This window comes from Sceloporus occidentalis, unplaced genomic scaffold (assembly GCF_023333645.1).
Source record: "Sceloporus occidentalis isolate IW3139 unplaced genomic scaffold, rSceOcc1.0.p SCAF_1, whole genome shotgun sequence".
NCBI lineage: Eukaryota > Metazoa > Chordata > Lepidosauria > Squamata > Phrynosomatidae > Sceloporus > Sceloporus occidentalis.
The window spans coordinates 274,723,170-274,745,968 of record NW_028316981.1 but is presented as its reverse complement, the minus strand read 5'-3'; the positions used below and the strand labels follow the sequence as shown (position 1 = coordinate 274,745,968).

General features: G+C 40.1%; 1 protein-coding gene across 1 annotated transcript; it reads right to left on the bottom strand.

Moving 5' to 3' along the window:
• Positions 1-1,389: 1,389 nt before the first annotated feature.
• LOC149323892 (coiled-coil domain-containing protein 125-like) lies at positions 1,390-22,109 on the bottom strand. Its single transcript, XM_089493865.1, has 12 exons — positions 22,081-22,109; positions 16,592-17,003; positions 13,699-13,757; positions 11,826-11,912; positions 9,044-9,121; positions 8,046-8,131; positions 7,858-7,940; positions 7,370-7,485; positions 6,304-6,411; positions 4,674-4,848; positions 2,608-2,741; positions 1,390-2,467 (listed from the first exon to the last, which is right to left on the bottom strand). Exons 2-12 carry the CDS (start codon positions 16,917-16,919, stop codon positions 2,132-2,134), a joined length of 1,590 nt encoding a protein of 529 aa, XP_089349991.1. The 5' UTR covers positions 16,920-17,003; positions 22,081-22,109; the 3' UTR covers positions 1,390-2,131.
• Between the last annotated feature and the right edge of the window lie 690 nt (positions 22,110-22,799).

Sequence of the window (22,799 nt, the reverse complement as noted above, 5' to 3'; positions counted from 1 at the left end):
TGTAAGAGCTGGGAACTGTGTGGGTCGATTTTTAAAAATCTCTTTAGTAGGAGGATGAATGTTAATAACCATCTGTCAAAAAAAAAATCAAACCCAACCCTGACCGTACTAGAGGACATGTTGATTGTAACATGGTTTTGATACACACAGAGTTAAGTTATAAATGCTGTTACCAGCTCTTATAACTTATAAGATAAGTCTAATAATTTATGGTCAACACTGAAAAGACAAATATAATCTGGATCCTACCTAGAGAATGATAAAGTTAACCAAGTCAATGTCCAACTATCTTTACTTTTCAAGTACCAGTCTAACAAAGTGAAAGGGAATTATAGTTAATCAAAATTTTATGTTGGTTTGAGCCTTCAAACATTTGTGCAGTCTTCTTCTACAAGTAGCAACTATACATAGACATCAAGTTATATATGAAAACCATTAATGCAACCACTGATGAACAGGTCAGATCAGAAAGTATAAGAGTGGGTTACATATATTTTGGTATTTGTGCTCATAAAGACTGAAACAGCCATGTTTAAAATTGACCAGGTATGGGAATTGTGCAGCCTTCCACATGTTTTTGGACTGTAGCTCTCAGCATCTCTATCCAGCATAATCAAAAGTGTAGAAAGCTGGGAGCTATTACACAACATATGGAGGGCCGTACAATCTACTGTTCTAGATACATTTTAAATTTCTGCCAACAAAAAGTGAAAAGAGCCAAAATATCTCTCATACGCTTCTCACAGCATAAAAAAATACAGGGATTACAGGTAAAAGTATGTACTGTATATTAAATTGTGCTCTTCTATTCAACTGTGATCCAAAGTCTACCTTTGTTTATAAAAGAGGATGAGAAGTAATTTCCCCCTCCTACTTGAATCCCCTCCACAAAAAAATCTGCTCTGCAAAAAGCATACATCTCTTTGCAAGATTCTGTCCTGGTGCAAATTGTCAGCTGCTTGAAAAGCTTGCAAGCTTTTTTTTTTTTACTGTTGTGAAGAAATAAGTGGATGAAGAAATCTGAAATTGTGTCACTTATAGGTTCTCCACATCACTGTCTTGCGTAAGTTCTCATTCTTTTGAGACTCATGAATGATTCAGGATGTACCTTCATTCTCACAAGGACAAAGTGACTAATAGATATCAAATGTATGGGCTCACAAAAAGCAGACCCCACCACACTTTCTGGGTTGCAAATCCCATCATCCCTGAGCATGAAATATATGCACTGGGGCTAAAGCCCAATGTCACTTTAATGGACACAGGTTTCGACTCCTGCTATAGAAGAACAGTAAGGCAGAAACAGCAAGAAAAAAGCAATTGTACTAACACTGTTGCCACAAAAAAAGAAAGACATAAGCAACAATTCATATAGAATGAAAAAAGATGGAAAGCACACAGATTTCTTGAGCAAAACAAAGGTTCCAGGCACAAAGATGCAGAAGAGTAGAAAAGAAAAGGTAAGGATGATAGCAATTGGTGCCAGGCAAATCTGGCAAGAAAAAATGTAGGCAATTGCATCTTTGCTTGTAGAGACCTTTTTGCAGCAGCTAAAGAGAAGCAACTCAAGACAATAAAGAAGGAGGAGGGGGGGAGGAAACATCTTCCTTGTTTCCACTGATCAGTAGATATAAGAGGAACAGCAGCAGAAAACCATTTTTAAAGACTTTTTTAGGTGGCATGGGAGTTGATCTGCTGTTTTTTGAACTGATAAGAGTCCTCGCACTATTGAAAGGGAACCATTGGACACAACCCGTATGCAATGAGTGTACAGGACAGACAATTCAATTATTTTCTGTACATTTAATCTGAGTGGTGAAATATGCTAAATAATAATTTAATTTAAAAAGAACTCCTGTATTATGATGACGGAATTATAGTCCAAGCTAGAGGTTCTACATGTTTTCATACTGACTTCTGGGTAATGGGCAGTTTTTCGCTTCTAGCATTGTGCTTGTGGTTCTGTTCCTGACTTGGAACTTAACACAGAAAGCTACTCACAAGAGCTCCATATGCACATTGAAGGACACATGCTTAAAAACAGTCTTAAAACTTTAAGGAGCTAAGATACTGTATTCTTTACAAATTTATTCTCTAAGAGCTACACTTTCATACAGAGTAGTCCATAGCTTTAATTTGCATTGACTGTTTCTTCTAAATTAACATTTTCTTCAGATGTTGTGGGTTCTGAATTCTGAGATGCACAATCTAGAGTTCTGCTGGGACATGTGTTAGAAACAGAGCAACAGCCATCTTGAACAGTATGTGTTTGGCAACAGGAACATACAGGAATAACCAACTCTTGGGGTTCTGAATCTTTTCCACATTGGCTGCTATGAAGAGCAAGCTCTTCTTCTGAAAATTTCTTTTCTCTATTCTGTGAACCATCTTCTTTCTCTTCCAAGGAACGAGCCAGCATATAGCTAACCTTCCTTTGATGGGCCAAAGCTTCTTCTTTATCATTCAACTGTATAATCAAACAAGAACATAAAATTGTAGAATGAACTATTCCAAAGCATTACAAAAAATCCAGCAGTGTATACTTATTGTTTCAGAGATGAAATACTGTTAGTACATTCTATCTGAACCTACATAAGCGGTACCCACCAAGTCTATTAACATTCTGATGATTTCTTGGGGATTATCCAGTTCTTCCAATTTCTTACTGTCAGTGCCAGAAGCAAGCATGCCCTTCAGTTTTTGTCCTAAGCTCTTCCTAGTCCCTTGATATCTGAAAGCACCTAAAGGGGGAAAATATTAATATATAAGCCCTGGTCTTTGGGGCTTTATTAGCAGTCACCAGCACAGCACCACATTTATTTAACATTTTATTCTGAGACTGCATTAAAATATAACCATATGTATAACATTAATATGAAAGTATATATCATTACGTGCAAACAAAACAATAACAGTTTTTTGTGGGTTTTTTCAGGCTATGTGGCCATGTTCTAGAAGAGTTTATTCTTGATGTTTTACCGGCATCTGTGGCTGGCAATCAGAGATGCCAGCCACAGATTCCGGTGAAACGTCATGAATAAACTTTCCTAGAACATGGCCACATAGCCCAAAAAGCCCACAAAAAACTATGGATGCCAGCTGTGAAAGCCTTCAGCCTCAGAAAACAATAACAATTTAAAAGGAGTTTTGACAATACATTTACATTAGGCTCCATCTAAACTACCAAATTAATACAGTTTGTTATTGCTTTAACTACAATGGCTCAATGTTATAGAATTTTGGAATGCATAGTATCGTGAGATATTCAGCCTTCTGTCAGAACAAACTACAAACTACAAATCCCAGGATATTATAGAATTAAGCCATTACCGTTAAAGCATGCCAAACTGCATTAGTATTGCATTGTGTCAACAACCTGAAACCCATTACAGACTAGGAGGAAGGATTTACAGGAAAAATCGAAACACAGTACTTTAACACTGATTGAATTTCATGTATTCAACGAACATTTAATACTCACAGTATCAGAATTCCAAATGTTCCCATTTTGGGGTGAAAGGTGGAATATATTCAATTTAAAATAAATAAATAAATAAATAAATAAATAAATAAATAAATAAATAAATAAATACTGAATTTTTAAAGCTGATTGAAATCATAGCCTTAAACCATTTTCACAAGGTATATCACTGATTTGTCATACATGTGTGAGAAAAGTGGTCCCTACTGTTTTTGACAAGATGCTACTGTACATTTATTTCAGAGCCATAAAGTACAGTTGGCCCTCTGTATCCATGGATTCTGCGTCAGCCAATTCAACCTTCCATGACTTAAAAATATTTTTTAAAAATTCCAAAAAGCAAACCTTGATTTTGCCATTTTATATAGGGGACACCATTTTATTATGCCATTGTATATAATGGGACCTGCGCATCTATGGATTTTGTTATCCACAGGGGGTTCTGAGAACCAAATCCCAGTAGATACCAAGGGCCCACCTTTGCCACTTTGGAAATATTATTCCATAACTTTTCACAGTAGTCATCATTTCCTGAGACCATAAGTAACTTATGTTAAAAAGGAACTGGGTTCATTTAAAATATCTTCAATTATGACAATACCTTCACATTGTATTTTCCATTTGTAATGTAATTTTAGAAAACTGCCATCTAATTTGTCAATGCCAACATCTGGCATTCTTGGAGAGGTGACAGGGCTCCACTGCTTTGATGCTTTCAACTGGGCCCAGAAATAAATGGGAAAGCAGCATTTGTGAGGCATCAGAACATGTTCATATACTGTATATACTGTGTTAGAAAATGACTGTATCATGAAGTGTTGGGACGTACATCATTCAAGCTTAATCCTGATTTGGTTGTGATGTCTGAATCTGATCATTATATTTGGAAGTGACGTATTTAAGATTTTTTGTGTTGTTCTGTCGTTCAGTTATATCACTATAGATGCTGCAATAATGGAACAGTTAACATGCAAGTATCAACCAGCTCTAGGTCCTTATAGTAGGGACTGCATCATTATTTTGTCTGAATCCTGCACAGTTCACAGAGAATCACTTTTAAACGTTAATACTTCTGTTAATTCTTCAAGTCATTCAATGGATCTACCAACAACTATATTTTATTAAAAACAATTCTGCAAATTCTAGTTTATTTCCATTATCACTGAGAATCATGTAGAACAGAGAATATTACCATCCTCTTTGATGTGTTTCCAGTTTAATGATTTCGTTTCTTTTCTGCAGATCTTACTCATCTGTGCAAGCCTCAAAGCCTGATCCTTCCTCCGCATCAGCTGCTGCTCAAACGCAATTCTGAAAGCATCTGCCATTATAAAAGCTTCTTCTTTACTCTTCTTCAGAAGTTCAAACTGTTATTATTAATTAAAATAAGGTTTAGGTATCTGCGTTTTTAAGGATGAAATTCACATGTCATTTCTCTAAATTATAATAAATTGGCATGATGACTGTGTGTCTCTCATCTCAAGAAAATTCATGAACAGAGTCACTGAGTCACAAGAAAATTCTGATAGCAAGAAAGAAAGGACTCTAAAGGTGGAAATTACATGACCCTCAGCTGGTATGCAGCTACTTGAGGCCATATTTATGAGCCCTGGGAGCCTCATTACCCCAATCCATTTTTATTTATTTTTTTGCACAAAAAGTAGAACTGTGCTTCTTATCCTCTGAAACAAATTAGCTTGCCCTCAATATTCTAGCAAAAGAAACATTTTTAAAAAGCAGAAATGAGCTTCTGGTCACCTCTAGTTTTCTCAGACAGGGGTGGCACACCCCGCAATAGTTCTACAGTATGAAAAATGTCCCCTGGATCCTCAGAAGGTGCCCACTCCTGATCCCGTATCCACTGCAAGATTGAAAACTTATTTTTATATAAAACTGCTTGCAACATAAGGAGGGCTCAGGCCCAAACCTGTGTAGCCTTCTGACAGTGACACCCAACCACTATGAAGTAAATCAAATCTCTATGTCCAGTTCCCTGTGTAATAATAATAATAATAATAATAATAATAATAATAATAATAATAATTTATTTATATACCACCCAATCACTGGGAATGCTCACGGTTTACAACAGAGGGGATAATAGACGTTTCCCTGCCAGCAGGCTTACAACTAAAAGACACAACACAAAAGGAGAAGGGAATGGTGAGGGGGGGGGAATCAGGTCCAGCAGTTATTCTCTCCCTTTGAGGCCTGGACCAAGGCAGATGGACTGGAGGGAGGGCTTGTCTCCCTGTGTAGGTCATTCACCAAGGTAGCAAAAGCAGTACCCATCCCCTAGCCAGGCCTGAAGCCAGATTGGAATGGATTTAGATAATCTGTTTCGTCTCTGGATCTGGGAAACCATCACATGTTCTAGAATCTTGCTCAAGAAAGAGATCAGTGGGATTTATCTAAATGTTGACTCACCATTCAACAACTATGCAGTGCTATAAGTGCATGGTATGAAATGGCCCCTGGTGTGTTCACAAAATAAATTAACACAAATTACATTGAGTTTAGTTCAGAGGAATGTCCTCCATCAAAACCAGAGCCTCTGCATTCAACATGTTTTCATACCGATAGCCTTTTCCAAGCTATTCTACCTCCACACATAGACAGGCTCATCAGTACTTATGTACTTACCCTAATAATAGAAATTTTAGATCTCTCAATATAAGAAGGAAAAATATGTTGACATGTCAGCTGCCTAGCCATTACATTTTAAAACTTGTGACATTTAAAATAATTTCCCACATGGCACCTGGTTTCCATGTCTTCATAACACAACAGAACAATATTGCTTTAAATCCAAGCCTAAATACCTCTTTGTTAAGTTGAAGAAGTTTTTTTCTCGTTGCTGCTGACATTTTAGCGCAGGAGCATGGCTCACCCTCTGGACCACAACAAGTGCAGGCTCCAAGTACCGCCATCTTCAAATTCAAATGCATTTCATTTTAAAAATCAAACTTTGGGACGGGGGGGGGGGTTACACTGAATCTTATCTATGAGGACTCAGATCTTAACTATATAATTTGCCTCTATCTGGAACTGCACCTCAATGAATTAGATTAAGCTACAAACAATTTACAGGTTTGTTTTTCGATCTAAATAATCCTTGAGGAGAATTACAGTTGGTAGTCATCAGTATATTGGCAGCATCAGTCCCAGAATGTTTCAAGTATATACAGTATTAAATATTGTGCAGCAGAAAACAGAACTTAAAGAGGCTCTATTGATGAATAGTCAAGGTGGCATACTACATGCTCTTGCATCATCTGAATTTTTTCTCCAACAAGATGTGGAATCACTGTAAAACATACGCACCTCCACATTCTAATCCAAAGAACCAGCCCAGAAGGATATCATAGTTAAAGATATCAAATGCTGCTCAGTAATACAACAGAACTAACGGGGACATCATACTTATGTCATGTTACCAAAGGTGGCTGTCCCTCAAAGCAACTCAAAGGGCCTCTGTTCTAGGACTGAAGCCAAACTGAAATACATCAGAGTAAACTGTCTCACCTAGCAGCCTTTGAAGCTGGCATGCCACAAATTAATTGTTACTGTGTCACAGCCATCCACTGGGTAAACGTAAATTATTCCTGTGAAATGGACATTGATTCCCAAAGAGGCAATGGTTGCTATAACTCCATCTTACTGAATCCTGGGATTTGTAGTTTTATAAGGTCTTCAGCCTCCTCTGCCTCACAAAACTACAACTCCCAGGATTTTGTAGGATGGAGCCATGGCAGTTAAAGTGATGACAAACTGCATTATTTCTATTGAGCAGATGCATCCAATGAAGTCCACCTTTTAACTTTTATTATGGCTGTTCTTCCAAAATTAAGTACCCACAAAAAATCAACTGAAGTAATAAATACATACTTCAAGTTCTGTAATCTCTGTAACACCACTCTTGCTAAGAGACATATTCTCCTGAACAATCTTCTGCTGTTTGACATCAAGCATTGCAAGAATCTCCAAATGCTGTTGATCCATAACTGTAAAAAGCAACATTGGGGGGAAATGAGGCATTGCATGGTATTCAGTAATACTTAACTCCCAGGTAAGCATATATACAGGATTGTGACCGTAACAACTTCTTCTGGTGTTACAAGTCCTCTTAATGCCTCAGCATCATACCAAGAAGTATGCCTTTCAGTCCACTCAAAAACAGCAGGACATATTATCTTCTGAGTATGGGTACATACCAGAACCTTTCTTTCAATATATACAATCAATATTTAGCACCCTAGACAATTTAAGTAGGCATAATGATTCCCAACCACTTTCTAGTTCTGTATCTAAGATCAGGCCCAGTAAAACATCTTTTTTGAGAAAGAGAAAGAACTGATAAAACAGAGCTTACTTACTTTCCCTTTCAGATGTCAGTGTTTTAATTTCTTCAGTTTTCAATTTAAGCGTTTCTTTAAGTGCTGCATTTTCACAATATATGCTGTTGACAATGGCAAATAACATGTTTCAATCACACCTGAAATATATGCCTCAAGCCTCATGTTAAATCAAGGGATTATTTCAGTAAATTTATAGAGAAATGTACCTGTCATATTTTTCTGCCCAAGCCTCCTCTATATTTTTAAATTTCTCCTGGTTAATTTTGATTTCCCACTGCAGAATGTTTATTTCCTATAAATAATGAGATATTAATTAGAATAAAATAGGATATATCATGTTCTAAATAATACACTGTTAGTGTAGAAATACTGGATCTAATTCCCTCGCACACTCCCTCAACACACTTGGTTGAACAGGCAAGCTGCAAACCAGCTTACGTATTTAACGAGTGGTTAAGCTTTCCAACCACTTCTAAATGTGTGTTCATTTCTCTGATGTCTTAGGCCTTCTATAGCTGCAGCTTAAGATTCCTGTATTAATGACCTATCTTATTAAAAATATTATCCACTTTGTAGTACTCAGTTTCTTTAAAAGCCTCATCCAGTAATGAATGGGCAATATGGAGCTCACAGGCCATTGTATCTACTTTTGAAACCTTTCCTACCCCAGCATCTAATTTACTGCTCAACTGCTGAAGTTTGGCAAAAAAGAATCTGATGGAAAGAAACTGGGAATATTCTCATATACATATATATATGCGTGTGTACACACGTGTGCATGTGCATGCATATGTGCATGTATGCAAGCAGGCCGGCAGGCAGGCAGGTAGGGAGCATGCACCTTTCATTAAAGCAGAATTGTGTTGCTGGAAGTGCAATTCTTCTTTCAAATAGAGTGTACTGTCCCCACAAACCTTGCTTTGATGGCAGCATGTCAACAAATCCGGTTCTGCTGTAGCCAGGTGCAGCTTCTAGTGGGAGAACACGCCCAAAACAGCCTGCCACATCCAGAATTTGCTACAGTGCTCAATTGAGTTTACAGTCTAGAAAGTGTATTAAGGTCTGCAAATGTGATCAAGTTTTAGCAAGTGAAATCCATAGGTCTAAGCATAGTTGTTGGCATTTTGTTTAGGCCTGCAACCTGATGGTACCCTTCACACTTCAATTGTTTCTGTCCCTCTTGAGAAAGAATAAGATATCTTACCTTTTCTAAAGCTCTCTTTTGCTCCTCTGTTTTTTTAAACATTGCTTTAGTATGACTAGTGGCTTTATCCAACATAGCCTGAAAAATATATAGAAAAGAGAACTGTAATATTTTGTCCCACAAATCATATTAAAAATTAGACCAGTGCAGTATCAATTATGAAAAATGGCAAAAACTGCTGTTTTATGCTTTGATAGTATAGGTATTATATCATAAATATACAATAAGGAATCAACACATGTTGTTGCAGGTGTACTACATTTAACCATAACAATACTCTTAATGTTTGTATTTCAAAACTTACCAAGGCAGGAATTCGGTATGTATTGAAATTAACTATTTATAAACTATTTATGAGTGTAACAGGAGAGAGAGTCAATGTGTAAAAAATAGAAAGTTGTCAATTTCTAAGGATGAAGGGGAGATGTTTCTTGAATTATGACTGCTAGATACAGAAGGAAGACATTACCTCTTCCTTGCAGACATCATGCATACAAAGATAGTTATTATTTTGCTTCAAATAAATGGAAACATGTCTAAAAGAATAAAGATAGCATGCAATTGAAATATACAGTCTTAGTTGTCCTATCCTACTACAATAGAGGCAGACAAAGATTAGCCCTGGCTGGACTGCCCTTTTACTGGCAAAAAGGATGAACTAATTCTTACAGAAGCATCCAGGCATGGTGATCTACCTTTAAAATAGAATATAGGCATTCACTGTATGTTTTAAACACTGAAAAGTACCCTTTTTGGTAAAAGGCAGCTCCTTTCTCCACCGCTGCTGAGGTGCCATAAGTGCCCTGGAGTGGCGCACAAGGCACATCATTTTCGTCTGCACCGTGTAAACAGCCAACATAGTGTCCATGGCGCATGGTAGGGCTCGGGAGCATGTGGACGCTCCCAAGCCCTACTTTTGGCCCTAAGGACAGCGCATAGCACCAGTCTGTACCGGGCCTATGTTTCAACTCCCCCGAAAGAAGCAACTGTTAGATTTTTATTGAAGAAACCTTCATAGGGCCCCAGCTTCCTAGATAATTTAGCAGCCACTCTCTAATCTCCCCTTCTTAAGTAAGGTCTTAGAGCAAGTGTTGGCAACACAATTCCAGCCTTTCTTGGATGAAATGGATCACCTGGATCCATTCCAATATGGGTTTAAGACCTGATTATTAGACAAAAACATCCTTGGTCCTCCTGGATCTCCCAGCGGCATTTGTGTTCTAGACCCTCACCCCTCTTAGCTCATTAAAAAAGCCAGAGTGGCATTGGTCAAGTGAGTAATAGGAGTGGTCAGTGCCTCTTTACAGCTAGGCACGGTTCCAATATGCCTGAAGGAGACTGTTCCACTGAAAAAATCTTGCCTGGATCCTATGATATTGAATCACTATTAGTCAGTTTCCAATAGCCCATTTTCAAGAAGAGTACTGGAGCACATGGTGGCCCTTCAGGTCCAGGCGTCCCTGGATGAGATGGATTATCTAGAATCATTTCAGCCTGGCCTGAAGCCTGGTTATGGAAGAAAGATGGCTTAGACTGCCTTTGTTTAAGAGACCTATGCCAGGAACTGGACAAGGGAAGTGTGTCTTTGTTGGTTCAACTGGATTTCTTGGTTCACCATGCTATTCAACATCAACATGAAACTGCTGAGAGAGGTCCAGAGTTTGGGGCTCTGGTGTCATCGTTATGCTGCTGTCACTCAACTCTGTTTCTTCTTTCCCTTTAATTCCAAGCAAGCTCTTTACATGCCAGACTAGCATCTGGCATCTGTAATGGTCTTGACGAGTGTGAACAAATTCAAGTTTGATCCAGAAAAGACAGAGATGATCAAAAGAAACAGGGGTTCAGTCCATGCTGAATTAAGTTACACTCCCCACCTCCAAAGAGGCAGATTCAAAGACTGGATATAATCCTGGATTCAGCCCTAAGTTTGCAGGCCCAAGTTTCTGTAGTGGTCAAGAGTTCATTTAAAGAGTTGCACCTAATGTGCAAGACTCACCCATCCTGGAAATGTCTGACCTGGCTTCTGTAACACATGCCTTGGTTCGGTTTCATTTGGGTTACTATAATGTGCTGCCCTTGCAAAATGTCAGTTTGCCCAAACAGCTGCACCCAGATTGTTAACTGGGACTGGATGCAATGAATGTACACCTCCCCTGCTGCAACAACTCCACTGGCTGCTGCGCCACTTCTGAACAAAATTCAAAGTGCTGGTTATGATCTATAAAGTCCTATATAGTTCATGTTCAGTCTATCTGGAGAGCCACATAGAGAAGGCTCTTCTCTCTTCTCTCAGTCAAACCACCTTCCCAGGTATGTTTGGTGGAAAGAGGGGTTTATCTTTAAATCATTCTAATGGTAATCATCATGATCAATATTCAATACACATTTTACTGGAAATAAGTCACACTGAATTCAGTTGGGCTTATTTTTTAATAGATACCTACTGTTAAGTGGCCTCATGGAAAGTTTATGGAAACTTATGCAATAATAAATGTGTGCCACAAGAGTCTGTTTTTGATTTTATTACTACAGACCAACACAATTACATGTTTGGAAATAATAAGAAAATGTTTTCTAATATATCAGCTATGCACCATATACTGCTTTATGATCAAGCTTGAAAATGTAGCATTTAGTAATAAAAATGTCCAGCATTGTTGATACTGCAGAAGTCAAGAACATTTGTTGAACTTATCTAATAACATACGTACAATTTGAAAAGTGTATCATTATATATGTTCAGTTATCATATTAAAAACAAGCTGATCTTTTTTAAAGTTACCATGCTTTGCAGAATTTTTAATGCTTGCTCTTTGCCTTCAAGTTGTCTTTGAGATGCCTCCAACTCAACTCTTAAAATTTCTACTTCCTAGAAACAAAGAATTCAACTTAGGTGAGTGAAAACATTGTTCTAGGTCAAAGAAACCCCTTAAATTTATGAAACAGTTTACAGCTTGTAATAGAGGGGGATCCCTACCGCAGTGGCTGGTGGCCTCCAGGTCAGGGCAGAGAATCCAGTGTGGATTTTAGTCTGAAGTTTAAGATATCCAAGGTTCAGTACCCTATCACCCAAACAGGTTCAGCAACTTGAATAAGCTATTTAACATTCAGAGTAAGACCAAGAGTGGATTCACCACCTCACCCATATGGAAGTTGCCACTGGCCTTCCAGCTGCCTCAGCTCCCCCCGAAGCTGCAACTCCCTCCCACATCATTCGAGAGGGTTCACTAAACCATAGTACAAGTTTGGTGCGGTGTGTAGTGCAACATACAGGAAGACCCCCCCCCCCAAAAAAAAAAAACCTGCACTGCCTGAACAGAACTACACAGAGAATCCTGCTGCTCTTGCACAGCAAAGGTTCAAATCATTGTACAAGAAAGATCCAGAAGTGTGCAGTATCCAGGAGCAATTCCACTTTCTGTCATGAAAGAAAAGAAAGAAACAAATGTGTTTGATGGGTTCAGCCTAGAGTGATACTAGAACATTATTAATTAAGGACTGGGTTTGTTGTGGAGGAGGTAAATAATGGCAATTTGGGCATGAGATAATGAGCCAGCCAAAGCAATTAAGACATCATATGGCAAGGCTGTTGAAGTTATGGACAATAAGATGCAGAGTACTATGACCATAGAGCAAGGGCTGTCAATTTGGGGCCTCTCAGCTGTTACTGGACTGCAACTCTCCTCAGCCCTAACCAGTGTAGCCTATAGTGACACTTGATGGCAGCTTCACTCCAGTAATATGTTGAAGACCAAAGAGTAACCATGAGGCTGGAGTAAAAAAGGGGTTCAAATATGCAGAGAGATGATGGAGGAGATAGTAGTAACTCCAAGGAAGCTCTGTCTAAGCAACAGAACAGTTTGGGAGAAAATCTTTATCCCCTGGCGCAATCCAGCTTGTGAAATGATGCTCCTGTCTCTTTGATGCACCTGTCTGTTTGCAAAACTCCATCCTTTGGTCATTTACAGAAAGAGGAATCCCTCCTGTTATGTCCTTTCAGAGCTAACAGTGGGATTTTCCTGTTAATTGCATCCCACTGAGCTGGAAGAGTGGGTTTATTTATTTAATTTATATCCTGCCCTTCTTCCAAACAGGGCTGGTATTAAGAGACTTCCCCCGCTATTATTAATCACTAATCAGATATAACACAGGAATTCCCCTTGCACACCTCTTCACCATCCCAGTTAGGACAATGAACAAGGGAAAGGTCTCAAACGGCATCTGAAGCAGCAACTGCTCCAAGCAGCTGCCAAAAGCATTTGGCCACCATGTATGAGTGTTGCATTAATGGACTCAGACTCACTTAAAATGGGTTTCAGAGAGAGCACTGAAAATGTCAGGGAAAGATATAGGCCATTAGCTGACAACATAGCAAGGTTACATCAAAAAAACAATATGCTGGTTCCCCCCCCCCCCTTTTTTTTTTTACAGGATTTTTCTTGTTGTGGTTGTGTGCTTTCAAGTTGTTTCTGACTTCTGGTGACCCTAAGGCAAACCTATCATGAGGTTTTCATGGCAATACTTGTTCAGAGGAAGTTTGCCATTGCCTTTCCCTGAAGCTGAGAGCATGTGACTTGCCCAAGGGTTTCATGGCTTAGATTCATTCACACACACAGAGAGAATCTACAAGAAAATTTGAAAAGACTGGCACTTACCTCTAGAACTTCTTGAAGTTGTTGCCTTAATTCTTCATTTGATGCTTCAGAGTTAGACTCTGTGTAAATTTATAGTTGGGAAAAAGATCTTAGTACATCTGTCATCATGTTTTGATACAACATGGATAGAATAACTCTTCTTTACACAGTTTGAGTGTCCCTTTTCCAAAATGCTTAGGACTAGAAGTGTTTTAGATTTTAATTTTATTTTGGAATGTTTGCATATACATAATAAGATATTTTGGATATGTGACTCAAGTCTAAGTGCAAAGTTCATTTATATTTCATAGACACCTTATACACAGTCTGAAGGTAATTTTATACACACTATTTTTAATAGTTTTGTGCATGAAACAAGTTCGTGTATAACATAACTTCAACAGTCTTGCCATTTGAAGTCTTAATGGCTTTGGCTGGCTCATTATCTCATGCCCAAATTGCTATCAGAAAACAAAGGTGTCACTATCTCAGCCACCCATGTGGACAATTTTGGAGGATTTCGACTGTCCAGATAAGGAATTTTTAACCAGCACTAAGTTAAAAATTAAGGCAACACTTATTTAAATCGTATTTAATTTTTTAAACAAACAAACAAACAAAAAACAATGGCAATGGTTGTTTCCCAACAATATATTTGCACAATTTCCCCTCAGGACTTCTATGAATGTGAAAAAAGGTTTCTATATAATCAGCATTTAATATTATTTCTAATTTCATTTTAAAGATGCAGCAACTATTGCGACTAGGCTCCACTAGCTGGTTGATGAAAAGAAAAGATACAAAGGCTACATCTCTATTGTTTCTGTGTCAGCAATGATTGCTAGTAACTGCACTGCAAGAAATCCCTTTTCTCACATTAAACAAACAAAGTAAAAAACAAGATGTGAGTACTCTTAGGAGATGGAGATTACAATATTTTTTGGAAAAACTAAAGTAAAATGAGGACTCATCAGTTAACGAAGAAAAAATGCAGCATAGCAAGAAGTATCAGCCTTTTATGAAAAAAAGGAACTACCTCAAATGAAGAAATTTCCAAATAACTTCCTGTGAAACTTGCATTACTAAAGTCCATGCAGAACTTCAGTTGGGAGCGGAAGTAGTAGTCTGTAGAGAAAATAAAGCTGCATTTTCCTAGAAATATCAAATTATCATTTAAGTGCTGGGGAAATGACATTCCCCCAAAAAATTTTTAGATCATGAAAAATTAAACAGAAACCCTGCATATATCCTTACCAATAATCCAGTTTTCTGGATAGGTGCATTACATTTCACTCACACTATCATTTAAATGAGGCATTTCTCTATACTAAAGCTTCAAGAGTTCAATGAGACTACATTCATCTCTTGTATGCATAGAACATAGGTAGGAATCATGTAGCCCTCCAGATGCTGCTGGATTGCAACTCCCAGCAGTCATTACCCTTAACTGCACTGGCTAGATCTGCTGGAAATTGCCCTTCAGCAGCATCTGAAAGGTTGCATTATTCTCGAATATAGTTTTTTTAAGTTAGGCTATGTTGTTAGTAGCCTGTAATAAGCAGGTAGCTGAGTCAACAAGGAAGGGTTTAGTGACTGATGTGGTGCATTATAGGGAACATATTAAGCCTTAAATACTGCCTCTTCTCTTATAATTGGTTGGAATATTTCATTTTTTACAAAAATATGAAAAAATACTTACACTAAGATTATTTTGTTAAATGAATTTGTACTTTTGGCAGAAATGATTTCGTAAATCTAAAAAAATCCTATTCTGATTATGTAGGGTGTGTGTGTATGTATGTATAAACTTATGCAAGAACAAATACTCACAAACCAATAATCATAGCCTTAGTTTTAAGCCAACATGCTAATTTATTTTACACCTAAACTACAATCATTTGAGACTACACCATCCCTAATACATACTTTATATTCTTTCTTTCGTTTTTTGCTTTGAACACCTGAATTTGAACTACACCTTTGCTTTGAATATCTGCATTTGGACTTCATCTGGTCTTCCATATCCTGTTTTGGACTGCAACTCCCAACTGTTGTTGTGTGCCTTCAAGTCATTTCTGACTTATGGTGACTCTAAGGCAAAAAACCTTTCATGGGGTTTTCTGGAGCTGAGACAGTGTGACTCAACCAAGCTCACCTAGGGTTTCCATGGCCAAGTGGGGAATTGAACACTGATCTCCAAAGTTTTATGCACACAAACCACTACACCACACTAGCTTGCAGATCCCATTAACCCTAGCTAATTGTCAAGGCTGATGAAAGTTACAGGTCCTTCTCTGCCACCGCTCCAAAAACTTGGAATGACCTGCCAGAAGAGATTCGCCAATTGTCCTCACTTGAGGCTTTCAAAAAGGCAACAAAAACCTTTCTCTTCTGGCAGGCCTTCCCCAATTTATAATGTCCAGAAACAATTGAATCCCCCTCCTCTTATTTTTTTCTCATTCGTGGATTGTTTATAAATTTCGATGTATTGTTATGTATATTTTAACCATGTTTTATTGTTTAATTTTATACTTGGGAGGGAGGGTTGGGCCGGGGTCTTGTGGGGTTTGTTGTTTATTGTACAAACTTTGTTGTTACCCGCCTCGATCCCCAAATCGGAAGAGGAGGGATATAAATAAATATATTATTATTATTATTATTATTATTATTATTATTAAACATCGGGAAAGCCACAGATTCTCATCCCTGGTATATCTGACAAACTTGCAGTCAGCATTTTTAACAATACTTAGCCCAATAAAAATGACTCCTGATCTTCCTTGGTATCTATTGCTCTATAAAACAAAATTTCTACTAACTCTGATTCTGGGGATGGATGATCGTAAACAGCAACATAGACAGTATTAGGAAGAACACTAAAGTGTCCAAGTCTTAGGTTGGACTAAAGCCTTACCAGAGCTGTTTTGTCGACTGCAGGTACTAAATTCATTCATTCCAATTTTTTTGACTGGCATGTCACTCAAACTGTTACACCTTGAACAACGAAGAACTGCAGCATCATAGTCTTCTCCTTTCATTGGCACCATTAATGGGCTGAAACTTTTCCTCACTGAACATCTTCTAGGCCTACCTGCATGCGCACTGATGCCTTCAAGTTCACATATACCACTATGCCTTTTAACAAGTCCATTTCCTAAGTCTCCGCATGCCATGTCATCTTCATCTTCCAAGGCTTCTCCAACTTTGTTCTGCAATAAGACTACTTCACTCACTGGCAACATATCTGCTTCTTATTGCAACCTTGATGTGTCTCCTTCCACGCAACCTCCCCTAAATCTTCAGGCAAAACTGTGCTAGAAAGTAAACTGATGAAAAATAAAAGAATATTAGTAAAACTTCAAAATTCCTCCCATTTCTTTAACTTTAATTTCCAGAATTTTTAAACAGCAACGAACAGCTTTTTACACAACACACATTAGAGATGTGCAAAATTTTCTGCTACATTAAATGCACATTCTGATACTACTGAATTCCAAGCAAAAGCTAATTCAAAATAAGCTTCTAAGAACGTAAGAGTGTCTCATAGTAATCTTGTGCTGCGCTGGCAGAAACATTAACACACCCAGGCACTTTGTTTACTTTAGAATGCAGTAAAAAGAACACATTGTTTAATATACAATTCGCTAGTTACAGAAGTCACAGCGAAATCGATGTAGAATCTCGTTCCATTATAAACCATCCAAATTTCATCTATTACTGCTTTCCCAGTTTTGTTTCAGAGAATTCAATCTATAATAAGGTCCCCACAATGGAAGTCTGAATATTTATGAACGCTGAGTTGGCAAAACAAACATTGCAGAAGCTTTTATTTATGTCTCATTCTTTTTTTACAAATGTTCTTTCTCTGCTACTTCTGCATACAAAACTTTTAAGAGCAGAACGTTTGTCAGTAATATTATGTGAAAAAAACGTCATGCTGTGCAGAAGTTTATATAAACATTCCTAATATGAATTCTAAATTACTTAGACTGTATTATTACTGAGTGTTAAGAGAAATCAAAAGTGGAATCCTTCCATTTACAGATAAAACCACAATATGTTTACCTACTTTGGCCTAAATTCAGTTGCTATTGCCAACAGACTTGCATCAATGGAAGTTACATGACTGTTGATTTACCATGTTTCCTTTTATTCAATGGATCTACTCTGACTGAGACTAACAATTCTATTCAGGCCTTTGATTTATTTCTCTCATCTGCTCTAGAAAGTTACAGGAACAATTAAGCCAAAATGAAACACTTTAACATTACATTGATTTCAATGGGAAAGAGCAATGCATTGATTCTTCCACTGAAGTAAATCAGACTAGAAGGGCAATTCTATACACACTTAACCTGCACCCTATCCTTGACAACACATGCATTTTGTTAAAAACACTTTTAACTGTGAAATATGTTTTATGCCAGGGGGATGTGGCAACCATGGCCCTCCAGATCTGGTTGGACTCTAATTCCCATCATCCCTGACAAATGGCTACAGTGGGAGCTGAAGTACAATCTTGAAATTATCTTTCCTGCCTCATGTACAAATAAGTATATGGAGCAATGGCATGGATAACATTGTGTATGCATTCACATTATACAGTACAATAGTTATCCTCCCTTAGCTCTATTCCAAAGTTTATACTGAAAGTCTATTCCCACACAGATTTATGTGCAACTCCACGGTTTGAGCATGGGCCTAGGACACTGGAGACCAAGGTTCAAATCCCAGGTTGGTCATGGAAAACTACTGGGTAACTTGAGCAAGTCACACTCTCTCAGCCTCAGAGGATGGCAATGGCAACCCCGCTCTGAAGAAACTTGCCAAGAAAACTCCATCATAGGTTCACCTTAGGGTCGCCATAAATCAGAAATGACTTGAAGGCACACAACAACAACAACAACAACAACAATTCTGTATAGGATTAGCAAGCATTACATATTCATCATTCACTGTTCATTAGAATACCATACAAAATAATCATACAAATACCCTTCAAAACAACCAAATCTCTCCTATACCCAGGTAGCAGAAACTTCTCAAAACATTCAATGTACTGAGGATCTAAGATTACCAAGTATCTTTCATCATTCACTTAAAAGGCAATAGCTGCATCCACATTGGCACCCCTTTAACTGCCAAGGCTCAATGCTAGGGCATTCTGGGAACTGTAGTTGGTTGTGGCACCAGAGCTCTTTGACAGAGAAGACTAAACTACAGTTTCCAGAATTCCATAGCATTGAGGCAGGGGCAGTTAAAGTGATGCCAACTTGGATTACTTCTGCAGTGCAGATGCAGCCAGAGTCTAATACAGTACAGGAACTTTCCAGAAGCTCCTATATTTAGACATTGAAAGCAAACAACTACCAGCCACTGATTTCCCAGAACACTGGGCCTCCCTCATTTCCTCCAACTGTTTCTCCTGTATGTTTTTGTTAACCCTTTTCTCTGAAGAAGAAGCCAGTGACACTTCGAAAGCTTGCACCATGCATTTGGTGCATCATTAGCCAGCCTGGCAAAGTGCTTGGAGAGTTGGTCTTCGACTCTGGAGAGACCTTGGGCAAGTCACACTCTCTCAGCCTCATGGGGAAGGCAAGGGCAAAAAAAACCTCTGAACAAACTTTGCCAAGGATAGGGTCGCCATAAGATGGAAATGACTTGAAGGGACACACAACACACATACAAAAGGTATCCCTGTTGCAGGGATGTTGGATGTTATGGAGGGCATACTAAAACAAATGACAATACTTGCCCATAAGGAAACCATACTTGCCCATGGAGAATCCTTGCCCACAGGGAATCATAGGGGAAACCTTGCCTATCAGGAAACTTTGGAGAATCCTTGCCCATAGGGAATCCTTGGAGAATGCATGTCCACAAGGAGTTCTAGGGGAATCCTTGGAGAAAGCATGTCCACAAGGAGTTCTAGGGGAATCCTTGGAGAAAGCATGTCCACAAGGAGTTCTAGGGGAATCCTTGGAGAATGCACGTCCACAAGGAGTTCTAGGGGAATCCTTGGAGAAAGCATGTCCACAAGGAGTTCTAGGGGAATCCTTGGAGAAAGCATGTCCACAAGGAGTTCTAGGGGAATCCTTGGAGAAAGCATGTCCACAAGGAGTTCTAGGGGAATCCTTGGAGAATGCACGTCCACAAGGAGTTCTAGGGGAATCCTTGGAGAATGCACGTCCACAAGGAGTTCTAGGGGAATCCTTGGAGAATGCATGTCCACAAGGAGTTCTAGGGGAATCCTTGGAGAAAGCATGTCCACAAGGAGTTCTAGGGGAATCCTTGGAGAAAGCATGTCCACAAGGAGTTCTAGGGGAATCCTTGGAGAATGCACGTCCACAAGGAGTTCTAGGGGAATCCTTGGAGAATGCACGTCCACAAGGAGTTCTAGGGGAATCCTTGGAGAATGCATGTCCACAAGGAGTTCTAGGGGAATCCTTGGAGAAAGCATGTCCACAAGGAGTTCTAGGGGAATCCTTGGAGAAAGCATGTCCACAAGGAGTTCTAGGGGAATCCTTAGAGAAAGCATGTCCACAAGGAGTTCTAGGGGAATCCTTGGAGAATGCATGTCCACAAGGAGTTCTAGGGGAATCCTTGGAGAAAGCATGTCCACAAGGAGTTCTAGGGGAATCCTTGGAGAATGCATGTCCACAAGGAGTTCTAGGGGAATCCTTGGAGAATGCACGTCCACAAGGAGTTCTAGGGGAATCCTTGGAGAATGCACGTCCACAAGGAGTTCTAGGGGAATCCTTGGAGAATGCACGTCCACAAGGAGTTCTAGGGGAATCCTTGGAGAATGCACGTCCACAAGGAGTTCTAGGGGAATCCTTGGAGAAAGCATGTCCACAAGGAGTTCTAGGGGAATCCTTGGAGAATGCATGTCCACAAGGAGTTCTAGGGGAATCCTTGGAGAATGCACGTCCACAAGGAGTTCTAGGGGAATCCTTGGAGAATGCATGTCCACAAGGAGTTCTAGGGGAATCCTTGGAGAAAGCATGTCCACAAGGAGTTCTAGGGGAATCCTTGGAGAAAGCATGTCCACAAGGAGTTCTAGGGGAATCCTTGGAGAATGCATGTCCACAAGGAGTTCTAGGGGAATCCTTGGAGAATGCATGTCCACAAGGAGTTCTAGGGGAATCCTTGGAGAATGCACGTCCACAAGGAGTTCTAGGGGAATCCTTGGAGAATGCACGTCCACAAGGAGTTCTAGGGGAATCCTTGGAGAATGCACGTCCACAAGGAGTTCTAGGGGAATCCTTGGAGAAAGCATGTCCACAAGGAGTTCTAGGGGAATCCTTGGAGAATGCATGTCCACAAGGAGTTCTAGGGGAATCCTTGGAGAATGCATGTCCACAAGGAGTTCTAGGGGAATCCTTGGAGAATGCATGTCCACAAGGAGTTCTAGGGGAATCCTTGGAGAATGCACGTCCACAAGGAGTTCTAGGGGAATCCTTGGAGAATGCACGTCCACAAGGAGTTCTAGGGGAATCCTTGGAGAATGCACGTCCACAAGGAGTTCTAGGGGAATCCTTGGAGAATGCATGTCCACAAGGAGTTCTAGGGGAATCCTTGGAGAAAGCATGTCCACAAGGAGTTCTAGGGGAATCCTTGGAGAAAGCATGTCCACAAGGAGTTCTAGGGGAATCCTTGGAGAATGCATGTCCACAAGGAGTTCTAGGGGAATCCTTGGAGAATGCACGTCCACAAGGAGTTCTAGGGGAATCCTTGGAGAATGCATGTCCACAAGGAGTTCTAGGGGAATCCTTGGAGAAAGCATGTCCACAAGGAGTTCTAGGGGAATCCTTGGAGAATGCATGTCCACAAGGAGTTCTAGGGGAATCCTTGGAGAATGCATGTCCACAAGGAGTTCTAGGGGAATCCTTGGAGAATGCACGTCCACAAGGAGTTCTAGGGGAATCCTTGGAGAATGCACGTCCACAAGGAGTTCTAGGGGAATCCTTGGAGAAAGCATGTCCACAAGGAGTTCTAGGGGAATCCTTGGAGAAAGCATGTCCACAAGGAGTTCTAGGGGAATCCTTGGAGACTCCTTGCCCATGGGGAACAAGAATGGAACCCTTGGCTCTAGGCAAACCTTGCCTAGAGAGCAATGCATGGCAGAATGGGCTTGGGCTGGATGGCCCGCCTTGGGGTCTCTTCCAGCTCTATGATTCTATGACTGGGCAAGGATGCCATGTTTCCCGATGGGCAAGCAGTCTCCAACGCTTCCCTGGGGCAAGAATGGCTCTTCTTCCATGGGCCAGTGCTGCCATTTGTCTGAGCCCCTGCCAAAGTGTCCTGGGCCTTGGCAAGGGCCCAGTGGGGCTGCCCCCTGCCCCCCCTTCCTCCTCCAAGCTCCCTATGGGCCAGAACGAGCTGGGCCCCTCTCTGGCTTACCTGGCCCTCTGGCTGGCCCTCGCCCTGCCCCTCCTCCTCTTCCTGCTTCCCCAGCCTTGTTCCCTCCCTTCCTCCCTCCCTGCCTGCCTTCCTTGGGGCAGGGCTTCCCTTGTGGCCCCCGCCCAGCCCTACCTTTTCCGCCTCTGGAGGAGAAAGCCAACAAGCCCCCCCCCTCACCTGAAGGGACACCAGACTAGGGCCTCCTCCTCCTCCTCCTCTGGCAGCCCCTGCCTTCTGCCCAGGAGCAAGCCCCAGGCCTCCTCCATTGGGAGCATGCTTAAGAAGCATGAGTTGATAGTGAGGCGTGTCTTTCCAAACTTTATCAAATGTTCAGCAAGCCCTTCTTTGGAAAGATACTTTTGATCCCAACTTCATCAACCAGCGAATCGGAGTGATGTCTTTAGGCCTTTCAATAACATCCAAACCATGATGCATTTATGGGGCCAAGCCAAAGGCACAATGGCATGCTGCAAGCTTTGGGAGTCCCACTGGCTTCTTCATCAGCCAAGAGGGGAAAGGAATGGAAGATGTTGGTCCTAGGCCTGCATTTGGTTGTGCCTGGTCTTAGCAGTGTTGCCAACCAGCCTCAAAGATATTCCCTGGCATGTTTTACCCAAATCCCTGGAATTCTCCAATATTACCGGAATATTCAGTCAAAATCCCCGGAAAGTCCCCGTAATGTTAATGTGGCGGATCTTTTGCAAAGAAACGTAGCCCTC

Excerpts from the sequence above, each read along its gene's own strand:
- LOC149323892 (XM_089493865.1), bottom strand. The coding sequence starts at position 16,919 with ATGTTGCCAGTGAGTGAAGTAGTCTTATTGCAGAACAAAGTTGGAGAA. Across the intron at positions 13,758-16,591 it reads CAGTCGACAAAACAGCTCTG|AGTCTAACTCTGAAGCATCA; the intron begins GTAAGGCTTTAG and ends AAATTTACACAG. Across the intron at positions 11,913-13,698 it reads AACTTCAAGAAGTTCTAGAG|GAAGTAGAAATTTTAAGAGT; the intron begins GTAAGTGCCAGT and ends CTTTGTTTCTAG.